The sequence below is a fragment of the Caloenas nicobarica genome, chromosome 5, assembly GCF_036013445.1.
Source record: "Caloenas nicobarica isolate bCalNic1 chromosome 5, bCalNic1.hap1, whole genome shotgun sequence".
In the NCBI taxonomy this organism is placed as follows: Eukaryota; Metazoa; Chordata; class Aves; order Columbiformes; family Columbidae; genus Caloenas; species Caloenas nicobarica.
In genome coordinates this window covers 53,166,550-53,188,600 of record NC_088249.1, presented here as the reverse complement: position 1 = coordinate 53,188,600, position 22,051 = coordinate 53,166,550, and the positions used below count along the sequence as shown (strand labels likewise).

The 22,051-nt window shown below is 40.1% G+C and overlaps 1 protein-coding gene across 1 annotated transcript in view; it reads right to left on the bottom strand.

Annotated features, from left to right (window-relative positions):
• Positions 1–1,121: 1,121 nt before the first annotated feature.
• Positions 1,122–22,051, bottom strand: part of PTPN5 (protein tyrosine phosphatase non-receptor type 5) — an 80,500-nt gene continuing 59,570 nt past the window's right edge. The window contains exons 9-14 of the mRNA XM_065636153.1: positions 18,253–18,332; positions 17,628–17,765; positions 14,207–14,317; positions 9,292–9,452; positions 5,330–5,443; positions 1,122–1,215 (exon numbers count right to left, since the gene is read on the bottom strand). Coding sequence (XP_065492225.1) covers positions 1,122–1,215; positions 5,330–5,443; positions 9,292–9,452; positions 14,207–14,317; positions 17,628–17,765; positions 18,253–18,332 — 698 coding nt within the window. The remainder of the gene's footprint in view (positions 1,216–5,329; positions 5,444–9,291; positions 9,453–14,206; positions 14,318–17,627; positions 17,766–18,252; positions 18,333–22,051) is intronic.

The following is a 22,051-nucleotide window of genomic DNA, read 5'->3' as shown; positions in this document are numbered from 1 at the left end:
GAAACACTGCTGCCCAGACTAGTGATTAGAATGGACTAATGATTGTCTAAATTTGGCTTGAGGGCAAATTTATCAAAAAACAGCCAACGCATTCAAACTGATTTTTTTTTTAAGCTGCCTATAGGATTTGCATTAATTTTAATGAGAACTACGCACCTGGTCACCCGCAAAGCTTTGAAATAAGTTTAAATTCATAAAATACAAGTGATTTTACTACTACATTTTTAAAAGATAAATTCAAGTCACAAAATTCCTCACCTGATTTCAAACCTCAGATTTCCGGGAAAATTGTATTCGGATTGTGGTCTGACTACATAAAAAGAAAAACTATTTACAAAAATCAAACCTGGTTGTAGACTGAGATGCCAAAATATTGACAAAGGAAAAGTGAGAAGAATTTATTTTCAGATTAACTCTTACTGTTCACCTCAGAGTCACCCAGCTGTCATGATACTGGAGTACATTGCTGGTAAGAACTGGAGGTAAGAATTTGACTCACATAACTGAAATATTTTTTTCCCCTTAGTTCTGATAACAATGGTGGCGGACTGCTTTAGGAAAAATAAACAAGCAAACATGATGTGTGAAACATCATTTCAATGTGAATCTACTTGAATCTCCCAACACAGAGGCTCAGAAGGTTTACGATACACACAGTATTCGGTAATTTTATATGTAAAAACAATCAGAAAGAGGCAAAAAGTTACTTTCAAGCTTAGTCAACATACGGCACATTTCAGCATGACAATTCAAAAAGTTTCACACTGTATTTGGATATATTAGCAATGATCTTTTAAAAATAGCAAACTGAAGACAGTGAATTTTTTTTTCCTGATTTTTTTGTCTTGCTTTTGTAACAAATGAAGCTAGTATTCTTATTTACAGTATAAATAAGCCTTTTTTTGGTGAAGATTATGTCCTGTCATGTATGTTTAAGACAAGGCGTACCTCAGCTCTTAAATGTCAATGCAAACAAGAGCATAAAAGCAATATCAAAGTAAAACAATATATCTTTCCAGCTAAGACAGCCAGGTTACCATGTGTCTCTTATCAGATCTGAAATACATCTGAATGCAGTCAAAAGCTCTCTTGGTTTTAGCCTTTAGGAATATCATGAACACTTATTCTTCTGCTGCTCTAGAAAGCTGTTTTCCGTACAAGCTCATGACATGATGCACAAATTGATACTGTTCACAAGTCTGGATCATTCCTCCCCTGAAAAGGAAAGAAAAAAAGGGGAGGGAAACAGCAGCCTTATTACATGCAAACATACGAGGAAATGGCACAGCTAACATGAAGCTTGTGTTACATACAAAAGGTCTATCCCAAAGCTTTCCGAAATGAGTGAAAAGCACCCGTTGATTGCAGCCGGCTGGCAGTCTGACCTCGAGCTTCATTTTAAAAGCCTCTACTATCCAAGGAACAGAAGGTAGTCGGAACAGGCATGGGCTTTACCTTCATTTTTCTTGGCAGAGGCCCTCATCCAGTAAGGTAACACCATCATCATTTACTATACATTCATATTACAGGAGCACCACACTCCAAGCACCATTTTAAACACCATGAAGAGCAACTCCTGCCTCAAAGCTCTAGACAGTTAGATGGGAGCAGGGGGAATAGCTTATCCACAAATTCAGAGCTGCACTAGAGACTGAATTCAGGACTATAGAGGGCTGGGCCAGGGTGGCCCAGGTAACTGATGTAGCATACAACTTTCCCACTCTTTCCTGCATGCCAAGTTCACCATGGAACTAGGGGATGGCCAGCAGGATTTTAGAACAGACAATGGAACTTTAACAAAAGACTATTCAGATTTATAACTGCACACTTTCATCTGTAAAAAATCCCAGCACAGAAATCTGTTTTGGTTCAGCTTTTATTTCAGCTTTTACTGTTCTCTTTAAAACTGCAAACCTGAAAGGAAATGCAAGCAGGAGCAGAAACTGTTTGCTTTTCCATGTCTCATTAGCCTGTGTATTTCTGCAAGTAGCATATTAATCAACACATAAGTACTACAGTGGGAGACAAATGCACAAAAAGAACAAGGATAAAGTTGTCCATTTTAAGCAGATTTTACTAACCCTCAAAATTCTGCTAAGAGTACCTCATCAGTGATACGACCTCTTGATAATCCATTATGAAAATAATTAAACCCCACGGCTCAAATTCACAGAAGGTATACGTAGAATTGTGCCAGCATTGGTGCTGGTACACAGATCCCAGGAATGCAATGCAAAAGGAGGCTGAAATGAGAAGTCATGCTGAGGAACACGGGAACCCACGGGTGACCAGAGCCAAGCAGGCTGTGTCAGTCTGAGGAAGAGCGTATGTGGTACGTTCCCTCAGAAACCGTCACCAGAGGAAATTAATGAAAAGTTGCTTCCTCTGAGCCAAATGGATAGCAGACTGCTAGCACCCTCCATCTGGACTGCCCTCTTCTGTGGGGTCCAGCTTAACAACTGTGGAGTGGAGCATCTCCCTTATGAGGAAAGGCTGAGGGAGCTGGGTCTCTTTAGCTTGGAGAAGAGGAGACTGAGGGGTGACCTCATTAATGTTTATAAATATGTAAAGAGTGAGTGTCACGAGGATGGAGCCAGGCTCTTCTCGGTGACAACCAATGATAAGACAAGGGGCAATGGGTACAAATTGGAATACAGGAGGTTCCACTTAAATATGAGAAGAAACTTCTTCTCAGTGAGGGTGACGGAACACTGGAACAGGCTGCCCAGGGAGGTTGTGGATTCTCCTTCTCTAGAGACATTCAAAACCCGCCTGGACGCCTTCCTGTGTAACCTCATCTGGGTGTTCCTGCTCCAGCAAGGGGGAAGGGACTAGATGATCTTCCGAGGTCCCTTCCAATCCCAAACATTTTGTGATTCTGTGATTAATTGTGGCTCACACAGTAACCATATCAGGAAGAAGCAGATGCATGGGCCAGACAACCTCCTCCTTCAGCCTCTTGCAGTTATTTTGATAAGTGGCTGCTTGAAATAACACTTGACAATGAGCAGGGAAGGGCAGGGACCCATGCTCCAACCTCTCATCAATCAGCAAAGGTGGGAAACCCACACTGGAGTTTCAAAAGAAACTATTTCCTAGCTGAGCATCTCCTCCCCATCTGCTCTACTTAATGCAAGCTCACAGTTGATGTGTGCATTTCAGTGCACACAGCACTTAAATATATTTATGTCTGTCCATGACACACAAGGAACGTTAGTCATCTCCGGCAATTACTCCCCATGCAATTCGATTAACGTTGAGGTTGCACCCTGAAGTTGTAGCAACAGAAGCACTCGGGTGGCCATCAAGTTTCAGACCACAGGAAATTATTTTCCATCTTATCTGGTTCCCTGCTATGTGCTGGCTTCCTCCTCTTCCCACACACATGCACACCATGACATGTGCTCACTGTCCAGGCTTTGACACAGAATAGAAGAACTATGTTTTCACCTCTATTTGCCACAGAAGCCTTGCAAATCTGAGTTGCATTGCTGGAAAGGACAGCAAATATCTCTCAGCACTGTGAGAAGGATGCAGGAATGATCACTTCCTCCCCTTATTCATACTAGGTTATTTACGACCAACTGTTGGCCACTGGTGCAAAGCCCAGTGCACAGGATTTTTCTAAGAGATCTGTATGGGAATGAAGGGAAAGAAACTTTTTTGCCCTTCACCCCCACAGCAACCTCAAAGGCAGTTCTCAGGGCTAATGTCAAGCCCTGTGAGGTGCATTCCTTTACATGTCTGCTCTGGACTGCATCCAACCCTCTTTCCCTAAGTCCCTGGTGACTCCTTCCCATCCACCCTATTTTCTCTAGCCAGTAACCACCAGACAGGAGAAAGAGATAGAGGTGGTCTTCCTTCCTATAGCTGCTCGGACACTGTCTCATCCCCTCATGCTGCTTTTGAAGTCATACACAGCTTTTGTGGGGGTTTAATGACAACAGTGGATGGCAGCATGACTTCCAAGAGACTATGAGCCCTATTTTTCACTCCTAGATGAAACCATGCTCTCCTGTAGTAAGGATGGTGATTTGATTGCTTTCTATCTGGAGTATTTTTCTCCCATGACATTTAACTGGCCTTTTCCTATCCTGTCCCACCCAAGAGGTTCTTGGCGGCTACAGAGGTCTCTGCAGGCTTCCTTTTCCTCCATGGCATCCTTTAAGTGTGATCACCCCTCTTCAGCCTTTGCAAAGGACAGCCAGTTCCCCTCTCCCTGCAAAGCTAGTATTTTTAATTGGCTTTCTGTATCAAGCACATTTGTAAGCAGGTGTCTTCAACCTTCATTTGTACGGCTATTTTCCTGCGTAACACTAGTCACAGAGACAAGATACTTCAGATCCAGCCAGATATTCCACTGGGCCATGGATAATCAGCAGTCACTACTCATATTCTGGTTTTCTTTTTCTCAAGAAGCCTTTGTCTGGCCTGAAATCCATGGAAATAGCCACACCTCCAAGCCCCTGCAGATCCCCGTCTATCAGAGCCTCAGCACGGCAGCAAGCATTTCATTTTCTGCCTCCCACTGAGCATAATTTCTCTGCAATAAAGTTCAGCATGGGGTTGAGGTTCTTTTTTTTTCCCCCTCAGAAAAATCTTTGGTATGTTTTTCGTGACATCTCTTCCCCCGACTACATTTATCATTATGATTAAAGAGAGCACTGAGACATGTTTTGATGGCACTTGAAACCAGTGGGAGAGGAAAAATAACATATCTGGTGCAAAATTCAAGTCTGTTTACTTCATAATCAAACTCAAGGTGGTGTGTTAAGAAATGTTTAACTGGAAACCATTGAATTTCTGGAGATTTTCACAGCTCCTTTCATATGTCTGCAAACACTCCACACTGTGCATACTCTCCTCCTCCTCACAAAGTCCCAAGCAGCCATGTCCTTCCAACAGTGCTCACAGTTCCAACTACGCAAGGCCAGTTTTCGTTACTTCTTCTGGGAGTAAAGTGCTGATCTGTGCCTCTGAAATTAAGTACAGCAGACCTTTGAGCCTTTGCTTTTGTAAGAACACAGGGCCAACTCCTCAGCTGGTGAAAGGTCATCCCTTGCTGCACTGAGCTATGCAGCTGCAGAGCCACACAGGTTTTGATGCCAGTTGTGAATCTAGCTCAGTTCTAGGGCTATTCATCAAGATTTGCTTTGCATAAAATAGGCAAAGATGACAAGTTAGAACTGCTTAGAACAGAAAAACTTCCTTCTAGGAATGTTCTCTCTTGGCCTCTATTTGCCTTTGTTTCTCCCCTCTTCCCATTTGTTTCTCCTTAAGTAAAGGGAAAGATTTTTTTTTTTTCTGGAAAGGAAACAGGCTTTCTTACCTGTCTAACCGTAACTGGCAGGCTGTTCGCAATATGTCAACTATGCCCTCGTTCTTCAGCTGTTTACAACAGACACTAGTTGCAATAAAGCAGCCAGTCCTCCCGATGCCTGCACTAAGGGAGGGAAAAGCAGAGAGAGGCAGTGGAGATGTTAGAACAGCTTTGGAACGTTCTTGTTAAATGAGCACCATTGAACCAGCAACCACAACCCATTACCCCTTTCCTCCCTCCAACCTTTGCCAGGTGAGTGACTGCAAATACAAAGCCATAACAAGGAAAAGATACCAGCTTCATTGAGACAATCCAATTAAGTGTGAGCCACTCACAGCAAAAGGATGAACACTGCACATGCAGTGCTAAAAATGGACTGTTGGGTAGTGTTTGAGCTGATATGTCATTGAACCTGTCACTGAACCATTGCAAATAAGCGGTTAAACAGTATTTCTTAGACTTGGTTTGAGGTCAACCCTTGCTTTGAAGGCAATCTTTGCTTTTAGATTCTTAATCCTAACAGCTTCTTCGAAAGCTATTTTCATTCACAGGTACAGCAAAAAAACCCAACAAATCTCTTGCTTAAATAATTAGAGATAACAGCAATATGGTAAGTGTGATGCCATTTGCAGATCACATCTGCAATCCAGTAATTCTCTGAATTAGTAGAGGATACAATAAATTCATGATTAAAGAAATTTGTCTTCCCTGAACACCTTTGTATCTGATTCAGTCCTTGCTTAATGACCAGAATTGATTTTATTCTCAAAGGCGCAGTGCTATCAAAGCTGTGAATTCTTCTTATCACCTAATAAAAAGCTAGCAGTGAAAGCTTACAGCTCTTCTTATGCATCAAATAATTAAGTGAGCATCCTCAGGAATAATTACTTGACACAACTGCAAGAAATCCTGCCTCCATTTAAATTGCACTGAAGTCATAATACAAAAACACTGGCAAGAAATGTACAGGCAACAATGGAGTTTGCAGTTAGCTGGTGCTTACAAAGTCTTAATACTGTTTGACTGTATAAACAGGTTTTTTACTCTGCATTTATGCTCATTAGGGAAACAGCTACACTGAAATTGTTTTAACTTCTACTACTGAGTGATCAAGGCAATTCAATGGAAGTTTCGAGGATGATCTTACTCACTAAGAACTCATCTCAGTCTTCAAATAGAGGTGATGGAGGTACCTCCCTGACTTAAAACTTTTGTCCATGAAACTCTCTGGACCTCATGCCCTCACTTCTGTTTTCTTTACTATATCTAGTTTGTTCATCCATACTTCAAATATTTCAGGGATTCAGAGGACTATTTGCTGCATATGGACATATATCAATGGTAAGAAAAAAACAAGGCCCTTCATCTTCCAATTTATGCCATAACCAAACAGATCATGGTATGCAGCTCCTGTACACTAATTCCCATCCATAGACCTCAGAGTGTTCATAAATGGAGGGAACAACATCCATCTTTAGATAAAGCAAACAGCATTGAGGCAGCACTTGCCCCAGGACAAGCTGCAGGTCTTTCAGTGGAGGAGACCAAGCCACAATCTTTCCAAGACTGCCCAAGAGTGATGCATTATCCACAAGACCTTAACAGGACTGCTAGCCTGCCTCTAACATGAAACTGCTTTTAAGAATAGGGTCAAAAAATTATCAGAGGGCTGGAACAGCTCTGCTATGAGGTCAGGCTGAGAGAGTTGGGGCTGTTCAGCCTGGAGAAGAGAAGGCTCTGGAGAGACCTTATTGCGGCCTTTCAGTACTTAAAAAGGGACTTAAAAGAAAGCTGGGGACAGACTTTTTAGTAGAGCCTGTAGCGATAAGACAAGGCATAATGGTTTTAAACTGAAAGATGCTAGATTCAGACTAGATATAAGGAAGACATTTTTTACAATGAGGGTGGTGAAACACTGGAAGAGGTTGCCCAGAGAAGTGGTAGATGCCCCATCCCTGGAGACACTCAAGGCCAGGCTGGACGGAGCTCTGAGCAATCTGCTCTAGTTGGAGATGTCCCTGCTCATTGCAGGTGGGTTGGACTACATGATCTTTAAAGGTGCCTTCCAACCCAAACTATTCTATGATTCTAATGGCTTCATGATTAGGTTTGTATCTATTTTTCCTTAATGGTGCATTATTTTACATCACTGAAGGCCAAAACCACAGTGATTATGTTCTACTGAGGACCTCCCACAAAAGCCAAAAGAGCTACAATACTCAGCATAACACAGGCTTTGGCTAATGGCTTGCTGCATATAGCACTCTCAAATAGAGGCAATGTATTAAATTCCTCCTTCAACTAAAATGACTGCAACTGAGAATAATCTGAAATGGTTCTAGCCCACAGTTATCGCAGAAAATACTTCATAATCCTATCACCATGTCTCTTAACAGTTATTTAAAATAAAAATGCCCCCATTTCTCCACAAATTATTATCATTTCATGGAGATGACAGCATACAAGAGGACAAAACAAGTATGCAAAGCAAGAGCAACATGGTGACCATTTACCTGCAGCAAATACCATAATACTTCAAGGAGCTCATAGAGTCACAGATTTCCAAGGGCAAAGGGGACCTTCTTAAAAACCATTTGTTATTTTTCTCTGAACTCTCTCCAATTTGTCAAAATCTGTTTTAAAACACAGGCAGGAAAAGCTGGACGTGTGGCATCACATGAACATTTTACCAGCGATTACTCCACATCGACTTATAGGTGGATCTTTGATGACACCAGGCTACCAACCATTCATGTCAAGAGTCTCTTTAAAAACATTCCCATTGAACGATCCTATGGCTTCTGGATAGCAACCACCTGACATTTCCTGGAAAACGCTACGCCAAACTAGGTAAAATTCCTTACGAAAATCTCAAAGATTAACTTGGTAAAAGTGTATTTTATTGAAACTATGGAGGATTACCCTGGCAAGATTATGGCATCACTTACCAGGCTTTCCACTGTTTACTTGGAATAATTGTTTTGAGAACTGACTCGTAGTTTTCAACAACATTTAATGTTTCTAAACAGTGGCAAAACAGGACTTGCTTTTATACCCCTGGAACTTCTCCAATTTTCCAAGAACTTGAACTCAGTTATAGTAAACTTTAATAGTTTAGAGCCTGTGGATCAAGTTTTTTTTTCAACACTCTCGCGTGTAAATCACCCAGTATAGCTGATTTAATAATGGTTAGTAGTTTGCTTAACACATTCTCAAGTTAGTAGCACAAGAGAATGTACTTCATCATGTCTACAAATGATATCATCCTACATCTTTCTAAAGACAGAAGTATCTATCTTCATCTATTTTTTCTGCTCTGGGGTTGATAATTGCAATTTTCTCATCAGGCTTCAAAGCACTGTAAAGATTTTGCTTCTTCCACATATGAAGTGTTCATCTTTGGCAGGGGCTTTTCACAGATAGTCCGGTTTTAGTAGCAATTTTATACATTTCCTGTCTGTTGATTAGTACTTACTGCAATCAGCTTTGCCACTGTTTCATTTGTTTTATGTATTACACTTAAATTATTGCCTTTGGCCTAATGAGGATTTTTTTAAAAATCAAAGAAGGAATCTACAAAACAGGGAGTTTTGAGGCTTAAAGTTGAACATTCTCATTTTTCTGCCTGCATGTGTCTTCCTACTCAGTTTCACTCACAGTATGTTAATCTTTGGTAACCTTGCCCTTTTAAGATCATTAAAGGCATTATTAGTGGTAAGGCAAATAAAATGAGGCTATTCTTACTTGTAGCTGAGCCATCATCAGCTTCTGTGTTCAAGCTCAGTCTGTATCCAAATGCAACATTTTGTAATAGAAAATTATTGTCATTAAATTTTAGACATTCCAAGCATATTTCAGAAACAGATGGACAAGATCCCCCCCATGTCCAACTGATGGCCAATATGACAATATCTGCACTTTGCCACTGCATGCAAAAGGGCCCTTAGAAATCTGACACAACATTTATGTACCTGCAGTGAACAATCACTGGGGCATTCTTCTCTTCTGCATTCTGCATTGCTTCCTCCACTTCCAGTACTAGCTGTAACAGAGGAGGGGCTTGATCTGGTGTCTTCTGGTCTGGCCAAGACGTGTACCAGTAATGTTTCAGGTTTCTGACTTCTTCTCCTTTCTGCAATCCAGTTAAGACAAATACCACAAAGTTTTAAAAGAACTCCCGGTTGTAAATTGATATTGAAACCTGGTCTTACCTTTAAGAATGAGATGAGCAAATCAATGGTAAATGGAACAGGAGATCCAAAAGGCAAGCCACATAACACAGAAATCAGGATTTCGAATATCACATCTGAACTTCAGTAAACTGCCTTGAAGAAAACACATAATCCTCCCGCCAAAGTATGCTGATCTTTTAGTGCCAAGAGCTGTGTGCAAAACACTCCAGGCAGTCTGCTCCCTCTTGACAGATTCATTCAGCAAAGCCAGAGCTGTGCTTTTGACATAAGTCCTTTCATAACGTATTTGACAGAGAGCCATATCTCTGTCTCTCATAGCTAGATAGATGAAGCAGAGAGATGGGAGCTTATTTTTCTCTCTCTTCTGACAGACTCACATGAGTTTTCTGTCAATTCTACTCTTCTCTTAGACATGGTGAGAAATTTAGAGACACTTTGGAGGGTGGGAATTGTATCCAGCTACAGTCCAGGGCTTTCTGAGAGAAAGAAATTCCAGTTCTCTCCATGTCTCAGCATGGCTATGAATATAGCAAATGTGCCACTACCTTTTCTGAGTGCCAAGTAGCACTGTGTGCTTCTGATTTTGTGTGTTCAAATTGACATCCTTCCACCTGATTTCTGAAGGTGCCAAATCGTAACATGGAGCTCAGGGAATCAGCCTTACCCTTTCAGCCATGACATAAGGCAGCTGGCATAGAGATAAGCAAATACCTTCAAAAGGTTCGGGAACAGAAGTGTTAGCTTCCACAATGTTCCCTTAAACACATAGCTGGCTGAGTTTAAGAGAGCAGGAAAAAAAGAACAAATCTGTCTGTTTCTAAAGAACCAGGTACAAAAATCTGGAAATAGTTTCTGTCATCTATACTCCTAAGTCTCTATGATTGTCAGTCGCTGGATGTTAAAAGTGCTCTTTGGCTGACAAAGCTTTTGCATAGCTTCACCATGAACTAGATTGAGGAAGTGATCAAATATTTTTCCTTCTCACGCTGGATTAATTTTCAGATGGATTGATCAAGTTTCCCCTTTGGCTTACCACACAGTCAGGTAATGCTTGTGTGGGCAGATAGGAGATCGCACAAGGGTAGGAACAAGAGAGCTTGACAAAGGGAGGATGGGCTTCATTTAGCTGCTCTTCCAGCTTATACTGTGTTTAAAGTGCTCATTGAAGCACAGCCATCAGAACCTTAAGAGTACTTTTAGCTCAGTTTAGGAAAAGAGAGTAGCACAGAGCCTGGTCTTAGGTTATTTACCCTAGTGAGAAGATATTCTGGTTAAGAGAGCATAATTAGTTGCCATGAATAGTACTTGCGCTCACTACAGTAAATCTGATCAAATTTCAGCACTGCTCTGAAGCACTAACACACACAGTTGCTTTTGAATGTGTGACCGTGTGTGAGCCACAGAAGTTACAAACACTGGTTTCTAAAGTGGGTTGTGAAAAGTTATAAAAATGTTGTCAGTAATACTGAGAGAAAAGTAAGTCTCATCTGAAGAAACACATGAATCACTACATAAAATCACTCATTTGATAGAAACAGAAACAGTCAAAGTACGAATGATGAACTCTGGATGTCTTTAGTTTTGTCTGTGCTGTTAACCAGTTTTATGCTTCTGCTTAGAGAATCCTGATTTCTGTGGTTCTGTACACTTCTGCTTTGAGTTTAACAAAATATTCTCTATTGGTGCTTCCTTATGACTGAGAGGACTTGGGAACACCCAGGAGATTTAATTGATGGTTTGAAGTCTGCCATCTCATGTACACTGTTGCTGAGATCATGAGTCAATGGCTAGACACTGACAGGTTCCTTCAAGAAAGGAAAACACGCCTTGCCATATTGCCTGAGCATTTTCTAAGTTCCTAAAGCTTGCCAAATCCAGTCCCCTATTCTGAGAGAAGTATGACAGTCCACCCTGTAACACACACAGTAATCATACATTTCTTGTGGTGGTATCATATTTCTGACCACTCCTGTTTAAGGGAAAACAGAAGTAAATTCATGGCTTCTCTGGTTTTCACTGCCAAGTCATTTAACATACATATGTCCAGAGCCACAACTCCAATATTGCTGTTAAATGACAAATATACAGCTCTAGGCAAGGTAACTTAAGAAATGGAATCTTTATTTCAGCTCTAGAACTTAGCAGTTCACCTCCTGACATTTAGGGGTGGGAGGAAAGAGACACTGCCCCTCTAGTACTGAAAACAAAAGCAGTGTTTACCTGAAAAACTAGGATGAGCTAAAAAAAAAAAAAAAATTATTTGAGAAGGGAAGGAACTACATCCTTGGAGATGTGTATGTCCAATAAAGGGTTTTGTATCATTTGTGATAGGAAAACATTTGTTTTTTCTGGCTATGACTGGGAAAAATGTGTGGTATCTATACTTCTTTCCTTATGACTTCGCTGTACTCTGCTACCCTGGCTACTGTTTTTTCCTCTCTGTTAGTGCCTGAACATACTGGTTTTGCCGTCTCTGACAAATAATCTGGCTTTCAGTTTGCTGGTGGTTGTTTTGTTTTGTTTTTCCCCCTCCTGCCATGGGATCCACAGTTATATATACAGAAAAGATATATTCATATCTGACTCTAAATTCTGAAGCTCCTTCTTTTAACATGGAGAGCTTCACCTAAGGAAGAACTGAGTAGGGACAAGAGAATTTGCGAAAACACTGAGAGGTTGCTGTTGGAAGAAAACATTCTGCAGGGATGAGTATTAGCATGAAAGGTACTTGTGGGATGGGAGTATGGCTTATTACGCTTCTATTGTTGTATATATGCTCTTCAGGACTGTTTTACTATTTTGTGCAACACCTGTTAAATTGATATTGGGTTTTGGATATGCTACTGCAACACCAATATTAAAAGCCACTCCCTTGCAATTCCCATCCGAAAACAGAAATGGCTATTACCTGAGAAGAATAAATGATCCTTCCACAGGGAGAGAATAAAATTTCCTTCCAAAAATATAGAGGGAATTTTTTTTTTTTCTTTTTGTTGGAGGCAGGGATGAGGAAGAACATTTCAACCTAAATCTCTAAAGTTAATGTCAAGCTGAAAAAAAAATTTGCAATATTAATTTAAAATTAAAATGCCATACTCAACAATTTAAAACTATTATGAAAAACTCTTCTGGCAGATAGTGTAGTTTTTTATTGAGGAAATTTTGGTTTGTCAACAGAACTAAAAAGTGACCAGTTCTGTTAGATGTCAGCATTCCAGCAGAATAAATCTCTGTATTATTCTTGCTGCTGCACTGTAGTGTTTTGGATAAACCGTACTTAAGACCTCTGCAACTCTGCAACATACTTGTACTTCTTTATTTCCCACTTGTCAGGGACTGTGATTTTCTCCTTGCTGCCTTTGCCAAAAACATGAGTGACAGACTTTCCACACTCTCAATCCAGACATGGGATTTCATTTGCTGGCTTTCTGCCTATTACCATATGGCTGAAGAGACTTGGAACTGGTTGGATAAAAGGAGAGTTTTCAAGCTTGGAAAGAAATTGCGGTGTTATACTGAGGTCAGCGGAAGATCTGGTAGATGAAATATGTATAAAGTTTATGTAAATAGACCATTTTTTAAAAACACGCAGCTTGACATTCTAGAACCTAGCAATGAAAACAGTTGTAAAATAGGACTCTGGTACTTTAGACTAAGTAGCATCTAAGTAGTTAAAAAAATTAAACCTGTGTTTAAACTCTCCATCTACAAGATGATAGAATGGTTACTGGTATGTAAAACTACACAGACAATTAGTTGTAAAGATATTAATGCTTAGAAATGTAAGCATGGAGAAAGCAGTTGTGCAAGTGTTTTTAAAAGTCATCAGCAGTTTTAGTGTCTAGAAGTGGAAAGATATTTAAAGTCAACTAAATCGCTCAAAGAATAAATTAGCATGGTACCTATTAAAAGGGGTCAGCCATGGTGAACAGAAGTGGTGCTACCACACCACTGACAAGTGCCAAGTAGGCCAGCAGTTCCACTGCTGAGAGAAACCAAAACCAGGTAAACAACATTCAAAACCCTTTTGCTAGTTCTCAACTTCCCCACTTCTTGTTAACAGCATAAGTCATCTTAGATATAAACAGCTGGTGGGTAACCAGAAGCCTGACAGCAACCTAATAATGACCATAAAAAAAACAGGAGCAAAACCTCACTAATTCCTAGGGGTGTCCCCATACTGCAAAATATGTAAGATGCCATGCAGGTCAAAGTTCCCTGTTAGTAATCAGTAACCCTTTGCCTAAGTTCGTGGCCCAAAGAATAAGCAAGCCTTTGAATTTTACAGAACATCATCACAGAGCTTAGTGGGTTATTCCACAAGCACCGCCTGTCTGACTTGCACAGGCAAGAAGCTGTCCGTGAGCTAACGTGTCACTCTAAATGACCAGTCAACACAGAAGACACAGGCACAGAATGAGTCACCGGTTTCTTCCATTGAGTGAAGCCTGTACTACTACAACTGGCCTGGTACCTTTTAGATTGTATGTATGTGGTCTAAGTCTCTGACTGCTTATTTTACTGTAGTTTTTGTATGTTGGCGAACTGGGCAAAGCTATAAGGACTTCAGTAATGCGAAGTTGTATTTGCACAGCATAACACTGTGCAGAAGGTTTCTACACAACTCTCCATGAACATCTCCATTTAATGGTTTAGACAGCTAAGTTACTGTAAGTACATTGGAATGATTTACCTTTAGGGTGATGAGCCTTAAACGGTAATCGTCTGCTTGTATGACTCGGTTAACTGTGATTTCTATTCCTTCATAGGTGACTTGTTCCTCTGGCCAATATTCTGTGCATTTCTGTGTGCAATATAAAATAAATCTATTTAAGGAGACACGAAGGGAGGTTCATTTTTACTCCTCTGAAATTGGATATAGCACATGCATAGATAAATACGAATGAATGTTGATTCTGTAAGTACAAGCTTTCACTTTGTAAACCGGGACCACATTTCAGCTCATTTTTGCTGCATTCATAATAGCCTGATTGCGTGACTTAAAAAACACAGATCAGGTAATGACTAACCAATGTTTTTAAATACGCACGTCCTTATTTATCTTCATGCAAGTGATATGCATTTTGAAGGTTCACTAGAAAGGCCAATGGCCATGTACCTGTGTTTTTAGATTAAGATAATAATGATTAGTATAATACTCACTAGTTACCAATATCTCTGCGGTGTGTACATGCTGATATTGAAAACCAAAATACACCTTTTCTATTTTCTATATTCAGAGAGCATTAACCCTTTATAAGCTGATCATTTGCATAGGTTTTTGTACAAAAGAACACAACTGGGGGTGTTTTGGGAATTAGATTATGAACCAAAATCCACTTTAAAGGGACACTGAGAATCTTTCCAAGCTAAGGAACTAAAAGGAAGCAATAGCTGTTAGACTACTACATTTGATTTTGCCAAAAAAAAGTTAAAGAGATGCAGTCAGCACAACCTGACAATTAGACAAAGAAAAACTATAGTCCATTTGCAAATCTACACTGCGGTACTGATACACTAGAAACGAGTAGGTGAGAATTTGTGAACACTCCTGTCCTGGAAGGAGGACTGCAAGAGACTGTGGTTTTCAGTATGGTGGTTTCTCTTTAATCAATATGCAAAGGAAGAGACAAACACTTCAACATGGTGCATGAATGAGTTCATGGACAAGGAACGACATGAACAAGGCAGGGTCCGAGAAAAAGGCTCCCTTGTGATAATGAAAGAAGCAATCTTGCTATCACAGGAGAATAAGAATCTGCTCTTGGACAAACCCAGCTAAAGATGATGCTTGTAAGCTTCCTCTTTTACACAGCTGTACACAATCTTGAAGGAAGCAAGTTAAATCCTTTTGCTCTCCTCCACCAAAAATAATTTCACTTTGGGAGAAAGACTAAACAACAGAAAAGTATCTTGCAAAGTTACTGAGCCAAAATTTTTGCATGAGAGAATCAGTGTTGTTCCATCTGCATACTGCATCAGTTAATAACCTGCTGGGAATGCGGCCCACTGTGTCTCTGTAAAGTTATTTACGCAGATTGTGTTTTTGCTTCCTCTACTCTTAAACTGCAGAATTCATTGTAACAATTGTCAAGAGCACTAGCAGCTATCAATAGCACAGACGTTGCTCTCCTTAAACGAGTGGAGTAAGATTGCCCACTCATTTTTGTGGGCTGTCTGTCAGTTCAGATTCAATGTGACAGAAGGCTGAGATATAGAGCTTTTAATACTCACATTGGCAAAGTCATTGCACCAAGGAGGAACACAAAGCCTCTGTTACTAGCATCATTGCTGAACAAAGGTTTTGGTTTTGAATCTATGTACTTCTGAGTCCTGTTATTCATATTTTAATATATGTGTTACGGAAGAAAGAGAATGAATACAGGAGAGACTTTCATGAAAAGACTTACGCTACACTTATGGCTAAGATTCCTGACACCATTTAATTTTTGACACAAAAGGTATCAGAAAAGACTCAGCGGCTCTGTTATGATAGATAGGCTGTGGCAAACTCCAGTTATATAGCGCATCAGCACTGCAGTGCACTGCTTCCCAAGACTGATATGATGGGTGACATACTTGGTCAGTGTGGATAAGAGGAAACACAGATGTAAAGGTTATTTTACATTCCTGTTATACAATCTTGCTATGAAAACTGTAGTGGAAGAACTTATCACCAGATGTGCCATTCAGGACCAGTATTTCCTCTGCATCTTCTTCTTTAAACCTCAAAGTCCTTAAATGATTCTGGTACACTATGTCATGACATTTTAACATCTTATTTGCCATAAACTGCCAACTCTACCCAAGAAGCAACTTATTACTTCCATGTTGCCTCTCAGACAGAGGCAGATGTGAGTTTAAAAATTTATTGCGAAGAAAACATCTAGATCAGCAACATACTGTACTTTACATCAGTAATGACTTGACAGTATGCAGCCAATCAGCTGGCTGTAATAACTGACCATTTTTAACTTGCAAAGCATGACTATTCTGTGTCTGTCTTGTTCATGTCTTTTTTCACTAAAATCCAAGGTTAAATTTATTTACTTCACAACCAAGGAAAGCTAAAGGTTTCTGCATATGCATAATTATGGGCACTAAGTTTCCAGCTAGCAATGAAGCCATTAAGGCTCTGTGTATGTGATGGAAATAAGTCCATATTATTGGGCTTTTAAGTGTCTAAACCCTCTTCTCCAAAGGAAACTCTCTCACCTAAATTAGGTGAGACAAACTTTGGCAAATACTGCTGCAGCAGCTTAAGAAAAAACATTTGGATCTCTCCACTACACCATGCTGCCAGTGGTGAAGCAGGATGCAGAGCCCAACACATGCCCAGACTCCTTTCTCACACCTTACACTGCTAATAAAGACAGACCTAAGCTCAGCTACCTGTCTGTGAACTGAAGCCCAGGCACACGGTTCTTGCAAATCTGCTGTGGGGCAAATATTTCAGCAGGTAAGGAATGAACAACTGGAGGGCAGCAGTATTTTAAACTGTAAACAAAAATCACGCTAGGTGGATTAGCAGAAACATTATGACAATTTAATTTGTGGAAGCAGGTGATGAATAGAAAATTCAGCATCTTAATTTCTGCATTTTAGAAGTGTTTCCTAGGTGCATTCAGGAAAAGATGCTCCATTTCCAAGTCAGCTCTAGTTGTTGATTACGGTAACTAACATCTTTCACAAGTCAGGGACAGCCTCAATGAAATGTGGACATAGACACTAATCATAACAAATGCATGATAAAGCAGTACCAACTCTGTTGATTAAAGATATGCAACCTTAGTAGTTATGGGGTACTATTGGTTTTGATTCCTTTGGAGAGAACTTGAAAGACTGTCTGCAAATAGAGCTGGGTTTGGAGAGGTTTCAGGCCAGCTGGGAGAGGAAAAATGGCAAAACCAGCAGTAGGCTAAGTTAGACAGCAAAATAAGACTTACAGTAAAGTGAACCGAAAGAGAAGCCCACACCTTCTCTGAGTCCGAAGAATTTAATGCTGGCTCTGATTGTTCAGGCCACTGAACCAACTTCTGTTCTCTGGCTTAGCATCTATGCTGAAAATATCTGCTAGAGTACAGATAAAAATACAGACTATGTAACACCATTACCTCATTCATCTCTTCTATATTGGTAATCATGACAATGATGGGAGAACGCTCCTGCCACACCATTCTCCAGAAATCACTGACAGTATTAACTATCGGTCCCTGAGTAGCAATATATACTTTTTCCTCTCCTCCATAGCCCTGCCAACAAAACAAAGAGAGATCAGTTTTAACAGGGATGATCACCACAACCTTGAAGGTTCAGTCTTTAAAACATACAGCTACCACTGGTTGGAATGGCATCAGTTCTTCCCCTCTCTCTCTCTCTCCTGCATGTGTGCACATAGAGCAAAGGCATGCTATGGACTCACGTAATTCCAGCAATGAGTGTCCAACAGCCTTGAGGGGACTATGGCAAGGTCAAGAGCCTTATTCAGGTCTATTATCCAGCATCTTGGTCTGGCCAGCTGACAAGCAATTTGCATCAAGAAATGCAGAAGTGCATTTTTGTCTGGTCTGAACCTGTACAGTTGCACTTTGAGAACTGCTTTTCAGTTAATATAAGCAGGAGAGAGTAGGAATCAGTTCAGCTAGGATGCCTTTAAAAGCCAGTGAATGTTGCAATTCTGTTTATATTAACAGTGGCTGATACAGGCTGAGCAGACACGTTGGACTATTGAGCTCTTACCCGGATGTAGTTAGCATTGATGTAAGAGCTAAGGGGGTCGTCCTGATCAGCTGAGGTAAGGCACACTCTGCTGTGAGGATCTGAAAGGTATAAAGACGTAAGTGATAGTTTATCAGTTGCTCAGAGGAGAGAAAGAGAGACACAAGATTATTTCATACAGCGAGACATTCACATGCATTCATGGCCATCAAAAAAGATGTGAATGGCCTTGGAGAGCTCTCATGTTAAAATGTTACCATTAAAAATGGCGAAAGGGTGGTTGGGGTAATTTGCCTTCTGACAGTTTTAACCCCACTCTGAAGCCTGCTTAATTGTCCCTGTTGCGGAGTCAATGTCCCAGAGTGATTCTGGAAAAGCAGTTTGCTGCTCCAGGAAGTTATTTCTCAATTTGCTAGGTCAACAGACTCATTCTGGCTTGTAAGACATTAGAATACTGTTTGTGAAACGACAGATATCAGCTTTTCTCCAAAACCATAAACACACATTCCTTGCACACAGGCGAGCCAGATGACAGTAAAACTGTTTCCCTGCTTTGTCTTGCAGTGAACTAAACTCCAAGATGTTCTATTAACAAATACAACAGTTAAAGAGAAATTAAAGAATATTAACAGGCTCCTGTACTTTGCATAAGTCTCTTCAGTACTTGACTATCCCCCACTGGTGCTGTTTATGAGGCATTATTCTTGTTTTATTAAGAGAACAAATGAAAACCCGATTCCACCTGAGAAGCTCAGTCCAATTCCCACTGAAGTCAATGGGAGCTGTTCCATTGATTTTAATGTGAGCTGACACAGGCTCACGTTTATCCACCTGGACCAGTACTACACAGCTTGTTATCATTGACAAGAAACATCCTCCTGATAGAGGCCTCAGAAAGTGGCAACAGTGTATATCACCAGGAGAATATGAAAAACAAACCACAGATGACTTCATTAAAAAAATCCAGCCTGCTTAGAAACCAGAACAAAATTTAAAAATATGCAAAAATAGTGTGATATTGGGTATAGCACAAAGGACTAAGCACACAGTAATTTCTACTGGACTATAAACACAGACTCTGCATGAAACACTGTCCTGAGACAGAATGGATTCATGTTATCTATTATATGATAATATAATCACAATCTGCAAATATATTAACAAAGATACTGGTTTTTAGCACAGAAGGACTGAAATCAGTGAGTTCCTCTCGAATACAGTTCCGTCCTGCTCAACTTTGCTCACCTCTTTAGTGCTGGGAGGATGGTGAGACAACAGATGAAATCTGCTTTTTAATCAGTAATTCTGATAGCCTGCAACATGTCACACCATTAAAAAGGTGAGACATTGGCTGCCAGATGTTTATTCAAATGTCACTGCACGAGGTAGTTAGACTCTTTGCATGAAGTTCCTTTGCTTGGATTTTATGCAGTCATCCATGGAGTCTGCTGAAGCCTGAGTAACGATTACATTATTTTTCCCTACTAATAATAGCAATAATACTATGTTGTCCATCTCATGAAGGGTCTTTATGGAGAAAAAAAAACGGATCCAAAGAACTCTATCAAGAGGTGCCACAGACTTTCAGTGTGGGCTTCTTTCAGTATTCTTCAACTGCAGGAGAATTCAAGTTACTTTTCACTGTGAACATTTTTATTGTATCCACAAATATTAAAACATTATTCAGAATATTCTTTTACTTTAAATTATAATACTTGGCTTATGATTCTCCTGTTAATGTAGTATTTACATTTGTTAAGCTAGTATTGTTAGTGAACAGTTTCAACCTTATTTTGTATAAGAGAGGCCTATTAGTGTGTTGTTGACACAAGAACACGCACTAATTTGCAGAAAGTGTAACTGAAGCTGAATTGCATCTCTCAGAAAGATACAAACAGGAATAACTCCTCTTAAAAAAAAACCAAACCAAAACATAACAAAACTTTGTAAGAGTTAGCAGTATGAATTTCAAGTTTTCAATAAAGAGGCATTTAAGCAAAATCAAATCCTACTCTTAATGAAAACATTTCTCCCAGGACAAAACCAGTGCACAGGCCAGATTCAAGAAGACACCACACCCTTAAAAAAGCAGTAGTAGTCTGTATCTCTAAAAAACCAAATTATATGTCAGCTGTTTTTTTCACAGTCTCTTTATGGCCATTTTGTGTTGATACTATGCCTGACAGAGGAACTCACTCAACTTAACTGAAATGTTTTGAATAACTTAAAATGATGTAAAAGCAATAGAGCTATGCAGAAATTATAAAAAGTCTGTCTAAACGTTACTGTTGAGAAAAGGATTCAATAAGATTGATATACAACATGCTCCAATAAGTTCTTGCCATCTCTGGAATTTTCTAACAAGAAAATCCTTTTCTATATATTCAAAAAGTGCCTCCAAACATCTTGGAGAAAAGTTATCATTTTCCAGGAAATGCTATAGGATGCATCCCCAGAAGAGGACTGTCTGAAAATAAAAAAATTAATAGTTATGAAATATCCAAACCAATCTCCTTAGCTGGGCATTTTCCCAAAACCCCTCTTCCACCATTAAAAAGCCACGTTCTATGCAAATTTTACTACCAAGAGCAAAATTGTAAAATCTGAAAAAAGAATTTACTACAAAAGAAATAAAAATTAGATGAATTAGAGACTATTATCATGCCTCTTACCACAATCAAATCTAGGATTGCAAGTAACCGATCATTATATCAAGTGACTGCTTACCTTTTAATGATAACTGCCTAGATTGCTTCTGGCAATGCAGCTGGTAAAGGAATCTTAGTTACTTTTTAAATTCAGATTTTGGGTTTGACTCTAGTTTGGTAATCAAGCATTTGCTGTTACTTCTGATAATTAGTTGTCTGAGTCTGCTCTATTGCGGCTTGTTCAGCAGTTCCTGCCACTACCGCTTTCTGCAGAGCTTGGAGGAATGCTAGGTAGCACAGGCTACATTTGGTCAGCTCAGAAAGGAAAAAGTCAGTGGATGGTCAAAGCCTGAGAAGTACTGGGTTCTCCCTCATCTTGCCTCTGGCTCCCTCTCCTGCCTTGTGCACAGACAGTTTACTGGGATCCTCGGCTTTGAAGCATAAAGGGGATGTTTAGTTCTCCTTGCCAGCACGTAGCCCTTCCAAACAGAGGCAGTTGAATAAAAGTGAAAAGGCAGCCCTCTTTTTCCCTCAGCAATACCGAGCCATCCTTTGGTCACAGCCAGGGACAAAGTTGCATAGAGGTTACTAGCTTTGGAATTCATTCAGAAAAAAAAATCCAGATCATAATGAGCTTGGAACAAGCGTGTTAATCTTTGGAGACATAGAATCATTTTGGTTGGAAAAGAGACCTTCAAGACCATCAAGTCCCAGTGTAAATCTAACGCTGCCAAGTCCACCACTAAACCATGTCCCTAAGTGCCACATCTATACATCTTCTAACACCTCCAGGGATGGTGACTCAACCACTTCCCTAAGCAGCCTGTTCCAATGCCTGACAACCCTTTCCAGGAAGAAATTTTTCCTAATATCCAATCTAAACCTCCTTTGGTGCAATTTGAAACCATTTTCTCTCGTCCTATCACTTGGTACTTAAGAAAAGAGACCAACAGCCACCTCACTACAATTTCTTTTCGGGTGGTGGTAGACAGCAATAAGGTCTCCCCTCAGCCTCATTTTCTCCAGACTAAACAACCCCAGGTCCCCCAGCATCTCCTCATAAGACTTGTGCCTTCACCAGCTTCCTTGCCCTTCTCTGAACACACTCCAGCACCTCAATGTCTCTCTTGTCATGAGGAGCCCAAAACTGAATACAGTATTTCAGGTGCAGC